The 16202-nt window shown below is 36.0% G+C and overlaps 1 protein-coding gene across 1 annotated transcript; it reads right to left on the bottom strand.

Annotated features, from left to right (window-relative positions):
* Window positions 1–1642: 1642 nt before the first annotated feature.
* On the bottom strand, window positions 1643–13780 carry LOC140151962 (uncharacterized). The gene is made up of 5 exons (XM_072174265.1): window positions 13707–13780; window positions 13292–13394; window positions 10489–10552; window positions 4526–4674; window positions 1643–2355 (listed from the first exon to the last, which is right to left on the bottom strand). The coding sequence occupies exons 2-5, from the start codon at window positions 13368–13370 to the stop codon at window positions 2174–2176; spliced, it is 474 nt and encodes a 157-aa protein (XP_072030366.1). The 5' UTR covers window positions 13371–13394; window positions 13707–13780; the 3' UTR covers window positions 1643–2173.
* Between the last annotated feature and the right edge of the window lie 2422 nt (window positions 13781–16202).

The raw sequence follows: 16202 nt of genomic DNA, 5'->3' as shown, positions 1-16202 counted from the left end.
TGAAGTGTGACGTTTGGAACAAAATTTATTTTGATCTAATTCAATCAGTAATTTTTAGCATCATGTGGCATGTTTTTCACCCAAACCAAATTAGATTTCCAATAATTGGTCTATTAACTAGACAATACATAAGTGGTAATTATGTAGTATATGAGGAAATATGCAAACCATTGTTTTGATTATGACGTATTTTCATCATAATTTACGGCACACTATAGATTCTGGCGTTAACTTTAACTTCAAGCGGCTTTAATGGCAGAGTGGTTTTGAATAAATAATCCTCTAGACGTTAAAGTTAAAGTAACTCCATTTCGCAAGCTCTCTAATATGTGACCATCGTCCACAACTGAGCCCGGATGTCGCCAGTGCCATTATTGAGATATGCTCCATTGAACTTAACAATAAACAATAGGAAACAAAGGATTTATTGACTGTTTTATTGATTTTTCACTACTTAAATGTCAAGTACTATAGACATGATATACATCATTTTAAAGCTAATTTCAAGCAGAATATTTTGGTTGAATATCTCAAAAATGATGATTGGCGACTTCAGGGCTCAGCCTCAGTTGTGCTGGATGGTCACATATATGCACAACAGATGCATAATGCCTGTATTCTTATTCACTTGTACCAAACAATTTTTGTGATAATATCAATCAGAAGATTTAATAAAAAGAAATAATCAAAACTTAGTTTGTGACCAAGATTTGTTTGCTTGGACTTCAAAATTGTTGTCAGTCTCACACCTAATTGGATTGAGCATTGTGTATGAAATGCGATAAACCAAAACCAGTCCCCTTGCTTCATCAACTTGAAATGTTTTTCCTTTATAAAGATCTTGTGGGTGGCACAAAATCATACACCAGTATACCATACCACATGTAGCCCATGCGCCTGTTATGATCAAATATTTTAGCATTATGTTGTCATAATCGATGTTTTGAGACTTTAGTATCATATTACAGGTTCGAATTTTATGATATAAGGAAAATCAATATGCGTTTGTCGGACATGGCAGTGGCATCTTATGCATGCTTTAAGACTTGCGCTACAAGCAACAAAAAAGCAATTCGCCCTAGAAGTAGTGATTTAACAGGATTAATTACCATAACGATGGGTGAAAACAATGTTTGAATGTATTGCCCTCCACTATAAGTAGGCTGCACTCATCACCTGTCATGTCTGTGTATATGAAGAGCTTTGTTGCAAAACTCCTTACATTCACTTGAGCAATTTTGAGAACACATCAAAAAAATCACTGATATAAGGGGGTTTTCAACAAAAGCAGTTTTTGGCAGGATGCTCATCCTACCCAAGCATCCCACCAAAAACTGCTTTTGTTGCAAACCCCATATATCAATACTTTGATGATTTTTTTATGTTTTCTCAAAATTGCTCAAGTGGATGTTAAGGGGGTTTGCAACAAAGCTCTTCATATATGCAATCATAGATTGAAAACAATGCCGCTCTTTTCAAGACACTTTTGCCTATTCTTTGATAATCAGTGGTGTGGTGCATAGTTACTGCGTACGTCTAGTGCAGGACAATAAGTCAAAAATTGTTTTCACCTATTTCTGTAGTTACATCACTACTTCTAGAGCGAATACCAGACACTACAATGAAAAACAATCGAATCAAGTTGACATTTATGTGCTTGCCAAATGCCGCATGCTTTATTTATACATTCATGTGCCTATGAAATTATAACATTGCTAATTCTCAGTAGCAAATATATAGTAGCCAATTTTACCTTTATTTTGGTATCTGTACATTTTGTGTTTTATGATTTTTTTCTTCTCAAGATCACCAATTTGAAAGATAATTTTACTAGCTCTCTGTCACTACTGGACAATATCAGATAGTTTGTTTCAAAAAAGTTCAGATAAAGGTCAAAATTCAAAATTGTTCATATGTTATAAAGTTCTCACCAAGGTATAGTTTACCTATCTGTGACCAGAGACACAAATCAAGCTAAACTGTGAAATTGCAATTAGGCAGCTGGACTAATTTTTTAATGACAGATTTTAATGATTGAGAGAAATATTAAATCATACCGGTAACTATCTTTCAATTAAAATCCTAATGAAATTTTAGAAATTGTATAAAATCATGTACAAATTCATTGACACTGCCGCATCAACTGTCATACGACCAGTTGTAAGAGACATCTTTAAGATCTAAATAGGTCATAAATGCTACCGTCAAAATGTTTATCACAATGATCATACACCTCTTGTACATAACAGCTTTCATTACAGCATTCTTCCTGAAGGCTTGTCTTAGGACGACGCGCTCTCTCTACTTCCAGCACTAAGAGAGATTCCAGAAACCTCTTGGCTACATCTTCAGTCACTGAAACAAAAATAAGAATTGAAATAATAGGATTGTGATGAATTTGTCAGAATAGGATTGGTTTTTTTTTCTTCTTTTGTTTGTTTGTTTGTTTTGGGTTTGTTTGTTTGTTTGATTGATTGCTTAAGGGTTGTTTTACAATCAGGGTACACAGATTGTCTCACTGGGGGTGAAAAATGAAGTGTCTAGATTTTCCTCAATTTATTTGTTTTTGTGTTGTAGATGGGTCAAATAGGAAATCTGTAAAATTTTTAGGCGTCAAGTGTTCAGAGTTTCAAGTTATGCCAGAAACATGTTTTTGATGTACATGTTTCTGTATACCCAATTTTTCGGAGATGACGCACGGAAACCTGACGTCCAACTTTCAAACATGTGAAACATGGAAACTAAGTGTAAGTGGACTAAGTGTTTATTAAGAGTTTGTAGGATATATATAAGTGTTTTTCAAGAAAATATAATTTTAGTCTTGGGTCAATTTTAACTATGGATTACGAGCTTGTATTCGGAGAGGACATTTTTTGACGGAATTTTCAACATAAATTTGAAGAAATGGTACAATTAATGAAACAGTCGCAATCTTACATGGTTCTCAATTTTGAACAATCGTGTTTCAAACATTACTTCTGAACTGTCAAAATATGTTTTTATGTTATTGCTGGCAGTGATATATCATTTGCAAAGTTCACAAAGGTCAAATGAGACGGCTATTTTGTCCCAAAATCACACAGAAATGTATATTTTCATCATTTGCTAAGCATTTCAACCAGTTTCTTTGTGGCTGTAGGTGGAAAAAATAGGGGCCAATAATTAGACATGGCAACTTTTAATAACAAGTTAATCTAATATTTGAAACAGGGCACAATATGGTGCTCAGCTTAAATGTACCCTGATTGTAAAACAACCCTTATATGCTTGATTGTTTCAAGGGAAAATGGAGGTATAATGGAATGAATTTACAACTTTAAACAATCGTATTTGCTGAGGAGGACGCTCTTAATATTTTTCAAAATTCTGTTTCTTACACCATTGTGATGTACTTTAGTAAACTAACATACCCTGCAAAAATCAAGGCCTTAGGTGTTGTAGTTTTGTCATAATCCGATATTTCGAACAAACCGTTTACATTTAAAGTACTTTGGTCTGAACAAGACGGTTTATCATTACGACGGAAATATTAGTTGAATGCATACACGATGTTCATAACACAGTACGTACATGTTGTGCGGGACGGTCATACACACATCAAAGGGCTGTACCACAATACGACTGACGAAGTGACACGCATTGGTGACATCGGCGCTGGTAGTAAATTTTCTTTGCTTTAGCTCAGACCCGCACACATATATATAGAGCATACACTAGTATACCATCAATGTTGAGACATTGTTTTGCTCATAATACGTACATGATCATTGATATAAAGGGGGATCAGGGAGAATATGGAGTTTGGAAGTGTCTGGGCTTGACACCAAAAATCAGCATTATCAGAAAATGTACCTAAAGATTTCACATCACCAAATTAAAGGCCTTCCGTCCCGATGCAGTGTTTTTACATTTCGGTAAGAGTTAACCAACCATAAATCAATATAAAAAATGAAAAAATTGGGCAGTTTTTGTGAAAAATTTGTGCTAGGTATTAAATGTAGGCTTGAATCCAAGCATCTGCCAAAATGTAAAAAGACTGTTTTTATTCGGATTTTGAATGTATTTCTTAAGACGCCGGTTTTAGGTAAAAATGGGATGAGCAAACGTGATAGTCTTCGCAGTCCAGTAGTTCGAAATTTCAATGGTCACCAATATATTTCTTTTTGTTTGTTTACTTGCTTGTTTGTTTGTCTGTTAGATCAGTTTGAAAAATTGAGTCGCTTCGTAAGGTTGGTAGAGTCATTTGAATACTATAGAGGCCATTTTGTACACAAAGTACATGCATATAGGGAAATCTATTACTATTGTGCACCCTAAAATGCTGTTAGTGTTTACAGATGTTCCAGCTACTATGCCTCGTCCTTTTTTTTTTTAAATTAAGTTTCAGTTTCTTTCCGTCTTCGATTACTGGAAATATTCAGGGTGCCCCTTCAAAACGGACACAAATGCCTGAAGTATCAACTTTCAAAATAAAAGTTTTCTTAGAAAGTTTTGAAAAGTTAACATCAAATTGACTTTGCTTTACCTTCTGCCATTCTCTTGAAAAGTGATCTTTTCTTGTTGTGTTCTTTGATGTACTCCACACAAGAACATATTCCTTCCCTCTGATGTTCCAAGTTAGCATCACACCAAGTATAGGCCTCTTCATTTGGCTCGTATTCTAACATGGTGGCACTGTGAAATGATGTGAACAAAAACTGAGTTAACCTCATCAGTGCTTACTAATTTTAAAGTGGGCGTTTGCTTTGCATTCAGAGGACTCCAACATAACACACAAAGGATCTCGTGCCTAACGAGGACCTCGCTTCGGAACCCTCGTTAAGCGGCGAAAATGAGTATTATACCCTTGAAGATATACACCCCCCCCCCCAATACCTAAAAATGTTAGGTCTTTTTGGGAAAATGTATATCTTCAATACGAAAGGTCAAAATTTTCTCCCAGCTACATACAGGGTGTAACAATAAAATTTGTACAATTGCATTTTGACTTCTCAGGAAAAAACTAAAAGAGTCATGGTCCTAACCCGGGGGGGGCACTCCAACTTTGGAGGTGACGCGTATGTAGGGCTGTTAAGACCCCCTTTTTCAGCATCGCTGTCACCCCAAGACCCCATATTTTTTTACGAACACATGCTCGCTCCGCTCTGTCACCGAAGACCCCTATTTTTCCATTTGATCTGTCACCCAAAGACCCTTGCAAGTTCAATTTGAACAGCAACTTTCATTTATCACTGATTTTGTTACTTATTTTGAAAAAATGAAGAAATTTGAAGCCATTTAGAACTAGATATTCGATTTTCGAGGTTTTTGTGGCGCTGTTTTGGTTCTCACCCAAAGATTCCATTTAAAAAAAGGTCATGTTCTCACCCAATGACCCCATATTTTTTACATTTTGCTCTCACCGAATGCCAAAAATCATGCTCTCACCCAATGACCCCATATTTTTTACATGTTGCTCTCACCGAATGCCCCTTAGTGCGAAAGCGCCAGCCCTACACCTATATCCATTTCAAATTGAAGTGCCCCCCCCGGGGGTCCTAACGTTATATGCACTTTAATTAGTAATATCTTGGCTAAAAGAAGACGTTTAGTTGGTTTCTTTACTAGCTTATGTCCGATTAATCAAATCGTCCAGAAAACGTGTTGGGCCACTTTTGCCATGTTTGCGCATATCAAGTTTGAACCGCGTAGATATGCTTATCGTGCATTAAAGAACTGACCAGAGGATGATTTAAGCACTTCCCAGCAAGTCTTGCGGTTAGCACAGCTGTGTGAGTGAACATGACACCACTGCCCGTCTATGGTTGGCTATTCGGGTCATTACGTGTATTGATACGTGTATTCGAAATTTCGAATACGCGTAATAGAATAGGCCAATCAGCGTTTAGATTCGAGAACGTGGGTTACAATTTCGACCTCGTGAGACTGCCCGCATGTGATATCAACGCAATTGGCACTTGTCCTCGTGCACTAATAACAAACTTCACTTAATAATCAAAAAGCTTATAATTATCATAAGAATAAACTATAAGAAGCGGCAATATGAATGAAGATTATTTTGAAGCTTTTTTGAAACGGACCCGATATAGCATTCATTTCTACATAGGCCTACTTTACAAAGTATGATGTTTTGCATAACTTTTATTTTGCATAAAGAAACACCGCGCGATGTGTGTTGTAAGGGTGCATACTACCAAATTACTGTCCCCCATCATTTATTAGACATTAGCATAATCATCCCTGAAAACAGAAACATACAGTCATGCAGCATACACTTAAGTGTGAAACATGTGTTTGAACCTGAGGTAGGCCTATACTAGTTTCAGGTTTGAACATACATGAACACTAACTTATGCAGGATATACCCCATGCAGCATACGCCTATACAGTACTAGTAGGTCTGACCAAACACGGAGAAGTTGAAGGTCACTCTGTATATTTATCTTGTACCTGACCAGCATGCAAATCCCTCAGAATTTAGAGAACCGCAGGTCAAGGGCATGGCTGTGTATGTGTTGTTCGGTATCGGCCGCTTTAGGGGCAGGATACGGTCACTGTTCTGATATTTTCTACTTTCAAAGAATAATTCCTATTATAATTTATATGTAGCCTAGCCTAATACTTTAGGATTCAGTGTGGAGACAGATATATACAGATATTGCTAATTCATTTGTTACATACACTATCCGCTGTTTAAAATGTTTTTTATTCCAGGACGGAATAAGTTGGTATAGTGGAGTGTATCCTATCTATTATTTGCTGCATTAGAAAATATTTCAACACGGAATAAATGCATTTTAATTCCCCCAAGAGAATTTTTGAAAAAGCATTTTGTATAAAGGAAGCCGATAGGCCTACCTTTAACCCTTCTCCCCTAAAAAGATATGAAAATACCAAAAACGACTTTATTCTCTGATCTTTTAGCATGTTCTGTTCATTCCCGTCATTTCTTACAAAAACGGCGTGATGTAGCACGGTGAGGATTAAAATTATTTCCGAATTTTTATCTGCAGTGAACGAGGTTGTTTACGTGCCTCGATTTAAATACACGGGCTTTAAAATTTCCCTCCCACGTTCTCGAAACTCAACGCTGATTGGCCTATTCTATTACGCGTATTCGAAATTTCGAATACACGTATTAATACACGTAATGACCCGAATAGCCAACCATACCCGTCCACTGCATACACACGTGCATGGTTAAATTTGAATTTGGACAGATATATTTACAGTAAAAACACCTTCAAAAAGTTGGTCGATTTCACATTTTATGTTATCTACAGAAGGTGTGAATTATCATTCATGCATACATCACTTTAGATCTGAAATCGACCAAGTAATAATGACACACGGGCAATTCTAAAACAACATCTTTTGCACAGAGTTCAATGGAATTTGAAAAGTAAAGTGGCAGTTGAAACTCTAGTGATAACACTTTTACAGTGCATGATGGGGCTTCCTTAAATCATCCTCTGAGAACTGACACAAAAGAATTATAAGTGGTGTTTCTTCATATAATTAACATGAACTTAATAAAGATATGATATTTCTTTAAAATCTATAAATAAAGTCATGAAATTTCTTTCAAATTAAAATTAAGTACATTAATTTCCCATATCCCTGAGATATCATTGATAAAACAGTTTTTGCATTCATAAGTACAAAACAATAAAATTTTGAAATTAAGTTCAGCTGGGATTCTAGCTGTTCTGGGGCGACCACTATTGCCAGCATTTCTGTTAACAAATTCTACATACTTCTCACATGTAATTGTATGCCTTGATGGAAGATGTGAGTTTGGAAAATGAGCAAAAAACAATCTTATGGCTTCTGCTTGACTCCATGTGCTACCGAATGTCACAACCATAAAAATACGCTCTTCCAACGTGAATTGGGGTTGAAGTTGTTGAGCTGCAGCTACGATTTCTAGTAAATGAGGTTGTTATGTCAGTGCTTAGTTGTGACTTTCAAAAACTCAAGGATTATGTAATCATTTCTACCACTTCGAATACCCCATTGTTTAAAACTACCTAAGAGCACCGTCCAACTGGTCCATGGTTCAACCAGAGAAGATGAGAATAGAAGGAGGTCGCTCGCTGTCCCCCTTCAAACGATTGACGTGCATTGCCGCCTATTCATAACAAATAGGATTAGAGCCACTTCCGACTAATACGATAATTGGCTTTGCAAGTTCACTGTACACTTACCACAAACTGCGCATGCGCGAGCAAGACTATGATGACGTCAGTTGACTTGTTTCCCTGATTGTTTATCTTCTCTGGTTCAACTCTATTCAGTCACTTTTGTAACACTTAGACAAAAGTGGCCCAAGCGGTTTTAAGACTAGGTTACATAATTGGCCATATCTTCACTTGTATAACATAGATTTTATTGGAACAAAGCTTATCTGGTGGCGAAAGAAATTATCTTGATAGACATAAAAACATCAAACCAAAAAATAAGCGGCATACTTGTGTCATTCTATTTTCAAAATTGTACAAATTTTATTGTTACACCCTGTATATTGTAAGTACAGATCATTAGATTGATCAAGTTTACTTCTAGGACTGTTTTCAGAAATATAAGAAAAAATATCAATCTTTAATAATTTGCCATAAAATTTGTATTATACCGCAAATTTAAATAAAAATTCCCTTTAAAAGGGAAGGCCAGCCTCAATGCAGAAGAGGTCTTGTAAATAGTTTGGATCACCGTGAAAGGCATTTTTTAGGATCATGCTTACATCCATGTTACATGACAGTTCACCAAACCATCAATGGTGAGAACACTGAAACAGCAAAAAACATTAACTCCTATAACTCCTGTCAACTCTTTAATTCATTACTCCAAATTGTTCTGTATTTTTGTCTTTACTGCTTTTTACCCATGCTTATTATTAAAATCAAGAAATACACTGCAGTTGTTAGTTAATTCGCTATGTTAACTCAACTTACATGCACATTTTATTTTAAAATAATTTTATATTATTTCGCAATGTATAGTTTACTATAAAGTAGATAGTGGCAAGCACATGATAAAGGACTGATCATTCACTACAATCTTCACTTTTAAACTCTATTTTTTGAATGTGTTGATTGTTAGTCCGAAACTCCTGCAAAGCTATGGACATGGCATCTTACCTACTCCATTCTGTAATAGTCTGCATTGTGTGTTTTCTCAGTTTTCAATCATTTTGTTGAATGTAATTTTATGAATCAAATAAAAAAGATAGAAATTGGCCTCACTTTAGTTATGTGTCATTTTACAGTATTTGTAATTTATAAAGTAAGACAATAATTTATTTATTTTCTATAAGTGCATGTCAAAATATGGGATATATTGTTCAATATTATAGCTAGCCCTTAAAAACTTTATTTTCAATCGGATTTTTCACGTTGAAAAGACAAAACTGATGTTAAAGATAGCAAAAATATCATCAATAACATTTTGAGTCAATTTTATCCATAAAACGATACAGGATAGGATAGATAATTACTTTGACTTCAATGTGGTCCATATAATGTAGTGGGCACGGTGGCTCAGTGGTTACGGCCTTGGACTCATAATCTGAGAGCTTGCTTGACGTGCGTGGGTTCGAGTCCCCGTCCCGCCACCGTGTTGCGCCCTTGGGCAAGGCGCTTTGTCACGCTTGCCTCACCCCACCCAGGTGCAATGGGAAGCTGTTAGGGGTAGTCACAGTCGTTGTACTGATGAATCCTGCGCCATTTGTAGGCAGCAAACGTGGTTCCGACATATTCTAATAACGGCGGAATAAATGTAAAGCGCTTTGAGGCTGTTTACGGCATAAAGCGCTATATAAATATCTACATTTATTTATTTATAATGAAGATTTTGATTCTACAACATTATTAGATCTGTTATCAACATATCAATTATGCAGTCACAGGCAACCAAACATCATGCTATGCTCAGTAGTCCACTGATATGACCTCGTGATCATTCCCCGCTTTGACCATGTCATTTTTTGATATGCTGATTGCTGAACAAGTTTATGTTTATATGTGTAGGCCTAACCTATGATAACTTTTTAAGTCATAATTAATTCAAACATAACTTTGGCAATACTCAATCGTTTTCGTTCGTTGACACGGCAAAACATACTTTCTTTTCCTTGCAAATCGAATTAGCAGACATCAAAAACATTTCCACCACGAGAAGTAAAAAAAATAATTCATACCAATAGAAGAAGGCTATAATCTTAGCTAATCTTTAGTGTACACAAACCCCATCTCAGAATTAGGTACCAGCCCTATGGGCTGGCGAAAAAAATCAATCTTTAATAATTTGCCATAAAATTTATATTATACCGCAAATTTCAGAAAAAATAAATTATTTGATATCAGGACATTCCTCGTAATCAGAGTGCAATTTGGTGTGTCTGATGTGCTCCCACAAAAATACTATGCAAACGTTGCTATCTGATTCCTTTCGTTATTGTCAGCGTCATACCAGAGAAGTCATACTTACTAAGCCATGCAAGTTATGTTGCCAGATTGTTCAACATGATCACGTCGTAATAGGTCTTCAAATACTGCAATAAAATTGGTGAAAAATCAGGGTTAGAAATGCACTGTTCATTTATTCCCTAACTGTAGGCCTAGATCCACCAAAAAACGTTGTCGTCAGAAAGCAGCAAGTTGATTTCAATTTAAACATCAACAACATGCAAATGTGTTAATATTTGTATTTGATTTCGAAATTTTAGATTTAATGAATTAACAAGAACATTTTCGACAACGTCCGTGGTAATTATTGTTTACCTTTCGCAGTAAATTGGCAATTTTGGGGTGACATTTTACTCAGGTTGGTAAAATTTTACCCAACTTGGGTAAAATTTCAACCAAATTGGGTCAAATGGTATCATTTTACCCAACCGCTGGGTGCCATATGAACAACCTTTATGGGTGGTAAGGTGTTTTTTTACCCAATATGTGGGTAAAATTTTACCCTAATATTGGGTAAATTACTGAGAATAACCCGATGTTGGGTGAAATTTACCCCAAGTGGGGTAAAAAACCTTACCCAACCATTTGTTTACCCATTGTTCTAACAATATATGTCCATAGGCCTAAAATGGATCGAGTTTGAAAAAGGGGAGCGTAAAAAATGTATAGTCTGTAGGCCTACCTCACTCCGAATATAGCATTATAACTATTTTGCGTGTGCCCACCACCGCTACACAACAATACTCATTTTTGGATCAAGTTATTTTAAGTGCAAAATGCAATTTTAAACCGTTATCCTGATTTGTTACAGAAAAAACATTCACGAAAGAGATTTGAGATCATTTTCGACCGTTAATCAAATAATTTGGTTGAAATTATGTCCTTAATAATATTTATTTGTGCTAGTAGAATAAATACTTATAATAATCAAACCTATTTCACTGATGAAGCATAAAGGAAAACATAGATTTTCATTAACAATGGTGGACTATTGCCCTGACGCGGCTCTCTTGAGCCATACTATAGCCAAGCTTGCAATTTGCAAAGTCATGTTGTGAGGTAATAGTAGGCCTACTGTAATATAATCAATGATTAGAGGACCAAGTTTGTGATCCTAGCATCCTCTTTTTATGACACTTTTCAGTAGATATTCACGAAAAAAAGCTTAGTCCCAAAATTTCAGTTGATTCCGATTTTGCGTTTGCGAGTTATGCATGATTATTTGTATTGGGCCTAGGGGAAGGTGGGGCATAACGGACCCCCGGGGCAAAACGGAACCACCTGGAAAAATAGGCCTTGGCAATACTGCCGTCTATGCAAATTATATTGAGGAACACAAGTATGGCTACGAGGATTTACAACAAAAATTTTATCTGAAACAATCTACTGACATTCGAGCAAGATCGAGTCAAAAAATCACTACCCGTCTGGTGTAAGATATGTAGATGTTTAATGCGCTGAAATTTTACTTTATTAATATCGGATTCCCAAATAATTGTGTATATTGTAAACACGAAGGTACTAGCCATGAGCTGTATTAAGTGCATGGCCTATATGCTACGATGTATTATGCATGCAACCTATTTCTAAAAAATCGGGTATGGGGCAAAACGGAACCCTAGGTGTGGGGCATAACGGAACAGGGTTCCGTTTTGCCCCGGGCGTTTTGTCCCACAGATGGGTTCCGTTTTGCCCCAATTGGACATAACTTGTCTTCACTCAAGGAAATGTAGGCGTTATCTAGGGGCCTACTCGAACATGGTAAACACTTTGCTGAAACATAGACATATAACTAGACCTACAGATAGAATTAATGATTAAAAGTTAACCACTTACTCCACAGAGATGGTAGGCCTACTGAATATTTCTTTCTAATCAAATATTGGACATTATATATTATAGGCCTACTAGGCCTATAAGAAGTTAACTCACTCCACAGAGATGGTAGGCCCACTTAATATTGTAACTGAATATAGGCCTACATATAACAAGGCCTAGGGCCTACCGATGGAACAACTGATATAAGTTTGCACCCAGGGTGCCGTTTTGCCCCATAGGGGGGTTCCGTTTTGCCCCGATAGTGGGGCAAAACGGATTTTTTTTGTTGAAAATATTTCTTCATTTTTATAAAAAATTGTAAGATTCAAGTTATATTGGTTAATGGTATGTTAAAGGTAAATACAAACTTCAACTGAACATATAATTTTTACAGTCATATTGCTTATGGTGACGTCACAGAGCATCCTCAAAGTTAAGTGTTCCGTTATGCCCCACCTTTACACTGCTCCATTCTGACATCGTCAGACGTGAAACGTAAATCTCAATAAAATTCTTCATCTTGACCACAGTGAAATCAACTTGAGAAATGAAAGGTGGTCTATTCTTGTCAAAAAGCTCGTCCCACAGATAAAAAAATATTAAAGTAAAAAAAAGACCTACAAAAAAACCGTTTTCAACTTGGGAAGGGCTTTGAGACAAACTATTCATTAAGATGACCTACATGTATGTTCCGTGGTCGTGTATACCGATACTAACAATTGACCAAAATCTGCAAGTTGTTTCTTGTCATATTTCAGTCAAAAATTTGGCCATCCTATTTCTGAAATTTTGAAAGCTACTGACATACTTGACAAGATCAGTTATCGGTGAAAAGTGTTGTTTGTTTTTTTGTCGGTAGGCCTACATTAATCCGTTTAAGCCTTCCCCTAAACCTGGCCACACCACTGCTGACTTTTATGTAGGCCTACAGATCACATCATTGACAATAATTATGTGTGTTAAAAAGTTGCTCTAAAAAGTCTACTAAAACCTCGTGTTTTACTTACAATTTGGAGCTGCATATACGGCACTGGCAGTGACAAGCAGAAAAACGGAGACCAACATTATAGCTTGTGGTTTCATCATGTATTATGATAATGGATAGGTTACCTGAAATATATAAGAAGTGAAATATAAGATAAACAGTGAATACGAAATCCATGTAACAACGTAACTTTAGACATTGACGTTTCGAATACTTTTGACATCACACTGACGTATAGAAAAAAACGGGCTCTTTGGCCGACTGGCCGTTGTATCGATACTACTGCAGAAAATTGGACTGATGTGTTTTTCGACGTCTTCGCATCTTGATGATGCAGATGGTTAAAATTGTAAAAAAAAATCTTGTCCAGTCATGTCGTCTAGCAGGAAACAAAACTGATGAAAAGTTACCATTTTGGTGAAAACTGATGTACTTACCTAGAGCTGTGTGATGCCTGTACTGGACTGAGCTACTGTTTACTGGCCGAAGTTGTTCACCTGATAATAAATGGTAAACTAACTTTCCATACACTGTCCCTGAAAGGATCATCTCCCGAAGATAATCCCCTCCCACATTCATCTTCTTAGTCCCACGCTATTGACGATCTATTCACGTCGCGTCTTGTGTTGTATACTGCGCCAAAAAAGTATCCGAACACTTGGAAAAAAATCCCAATTTTAAAAGTAGGGGCCTAAATCATATTTGGGTAAATGTATTTTTTCAATAGATGCACTTTCTCATCCTCATATTATGACAACCCATTAAATCCAATGTGATCTCAAGTAAAGTTAATAGAATTTTTGATTAGACGAAGGTCCAGTTTTAAAAGTGACGAACTGGATATAAGGTGAAAAGATTTCAACAAGCGCAACAAAGAGACAACACAATTTGAGTTTCTTCAATCAAGCTTTATTTAAATCATTTAAAAGTTTTCATTTCATTTATTTAATTCTCTGTACTTTTCACAACTTTTAGTTATTTTCAGTTCTTAGGTTTCAGTTTTTTTCTGTTCCTTTTGTTTTAATTTTTAAAAAGAAAGACAAAATGTGCGCATAAATTAGCTATCAGCCACTCTCAAACCAGAAGTCTAGTTCGTGGATTTTTGAATAGGCCAGTTTGTCACTTTCAAAACTGGACCTTCGTCAAATCAAATGCTTATAATTTAACTCTTTGAGGTCACATCAAGTTCAATGAGGTATCCTAATGTGTAGAATTAGATTTTTTTTTTAAACCTAAATTTTCCCAAATAATGATTTATGATTTATTTTCAAAGTGTTCGGATACTTTTTTGGCGCAGTACATAATTTATCAATCAGTGTGTCGTCTTTAATTCGTGTTTGCTCATAAATATTACTAGATGAGTTAGTGAACCGTATTCTTAGAAGTGGGAAACTTATTGTCGTGATTAAAATGGCAAAATCGGGATTTAGAGTTATAGCTGTATAAAAATGATTCATCAAAGTGAGCTTTTTGTTTTGTTCTCTTTCATCTTCTTATGAGATGAAGGCCTATTAGGCCAAATAAAAAAATAAACATGTTTCACGTCGCCTCCCGCTTCCTTTTTTGAGGTTTTCTCAAATAAATTTTTATTTTTTGAAATTTAGTTATAACTTTTCAAAAAATATGTCTAGGAAGTTGGGATGCTTTCTATAGCCTTGTTAAGATACAAGAAACATTTTAGGAAGGTTTTGTGATCATTAGAGGGGGTGTAACTCTCAGAACAACAAATAAAAAAGGGCCTCCTCCTTTTTCCAGGCATTATTGTAAGTACGGATTGTACGCTAAAACAGCTCTAAGTATGGGTATTTACACCAATTTTGCGATAAAAAATAGAAAATAAAAAGCCCCCTCTTCCTCCTTTTTTTCGAAAACCCGGACGTGAAACATGTTTTATTTTTTACTTAGCCTTATATTGGCTCAACAAAGAACGACAAACAAAATGATCTAATCCGATGAAGAAAGGAGAAATTAGGTAGCCCAAATGCTATTAAATTCAAGGAGGTGTAATAATACAGGGCGCTATGGGTTTGGGATTTTATATTCCTACATTAGTGGAACCGATGTTTTTGGCATCTTTACAGGAGGTGTGCAGTAAGAAAAACATATGAAAGGATAAAAATTTGACACATTTGACATGAGACATATCGAATTGCATTCTGAACACGAGGAATGTCCTTCTGATATCAAATAATTTTGATTTTTTTGAAATTTGCGATATAATACAAATTTTATGGCAAATTATTAAAAGTTAGATATTTTTCAAAATTTTTGATTTTTAACAGTCCTCGAAGTAAAATTGTATTGAAATCAGTCTTTTTGAATAAAATAAACACACTATCTGTGGTCATCTTGTGACTCCCTACATTTTGGTCATCAAAAATTTTTATGACCCCTCCCCCTATTTTTCTTTCTAAAAATCATGACCCTCCCCCCCGTGGGACCCCTCCCCTATTATTAGCCCCCTCACCTTATTGACAATAGCGTTGACTGGTAAAGCGTTAAATACGCTGTCAGGTTAGTTAGTTAGTAGACCTACCTCTCGATGAATAGCTTGTCGGCAAATCAAATCGGCAGAAAGGAACAGTGCGTTGCGTAATCTATTGCACCTCCACGGATATAATAGCTCCATATCAACTCGTCTATTCCCTGTTCTTTGACACCTATGGTTCAATGCAAAGGTATACCACGGGAACGTACTAGTGCAGTGCGATATATTCAACAATTGTTTATCACCTATTGCTTTGGTAGTTAACCTAGAGCGTGTTTATAATGGTGTACGGTATTTATACGGTATCCTTATACGCATATGGGATTAGGATGGAATGTGACTTATCCGTTATCTCGGCTGTTTATAGTGGCAACCAATAGCGCTATTCTGAATCCGAGGTGGTTGAACTCAGCGAGTTCGAGGTCACCGCAATGCAATGTGGGAG

This window comes from Amphiura filiformis, chromosome 5 (genome assembly GCF_039555335.1).
Source record: "Amphiura filiformis chromosome 5, Afil_fr2py, whole genome shotgun sequence".
Classification (NCBI taxonomy): domain Eukaryota; kingdom Metazoa; phylum Echinodermata; class Ophiuroidea; order Amphilepidida; family Amphiuridae; genus Amphiura; species Amphiura filiformis.
Note: the sequence above shows the minus strand (reverse complement) of the source record. Positions and strands in the feature narration are given on the sequence as shown.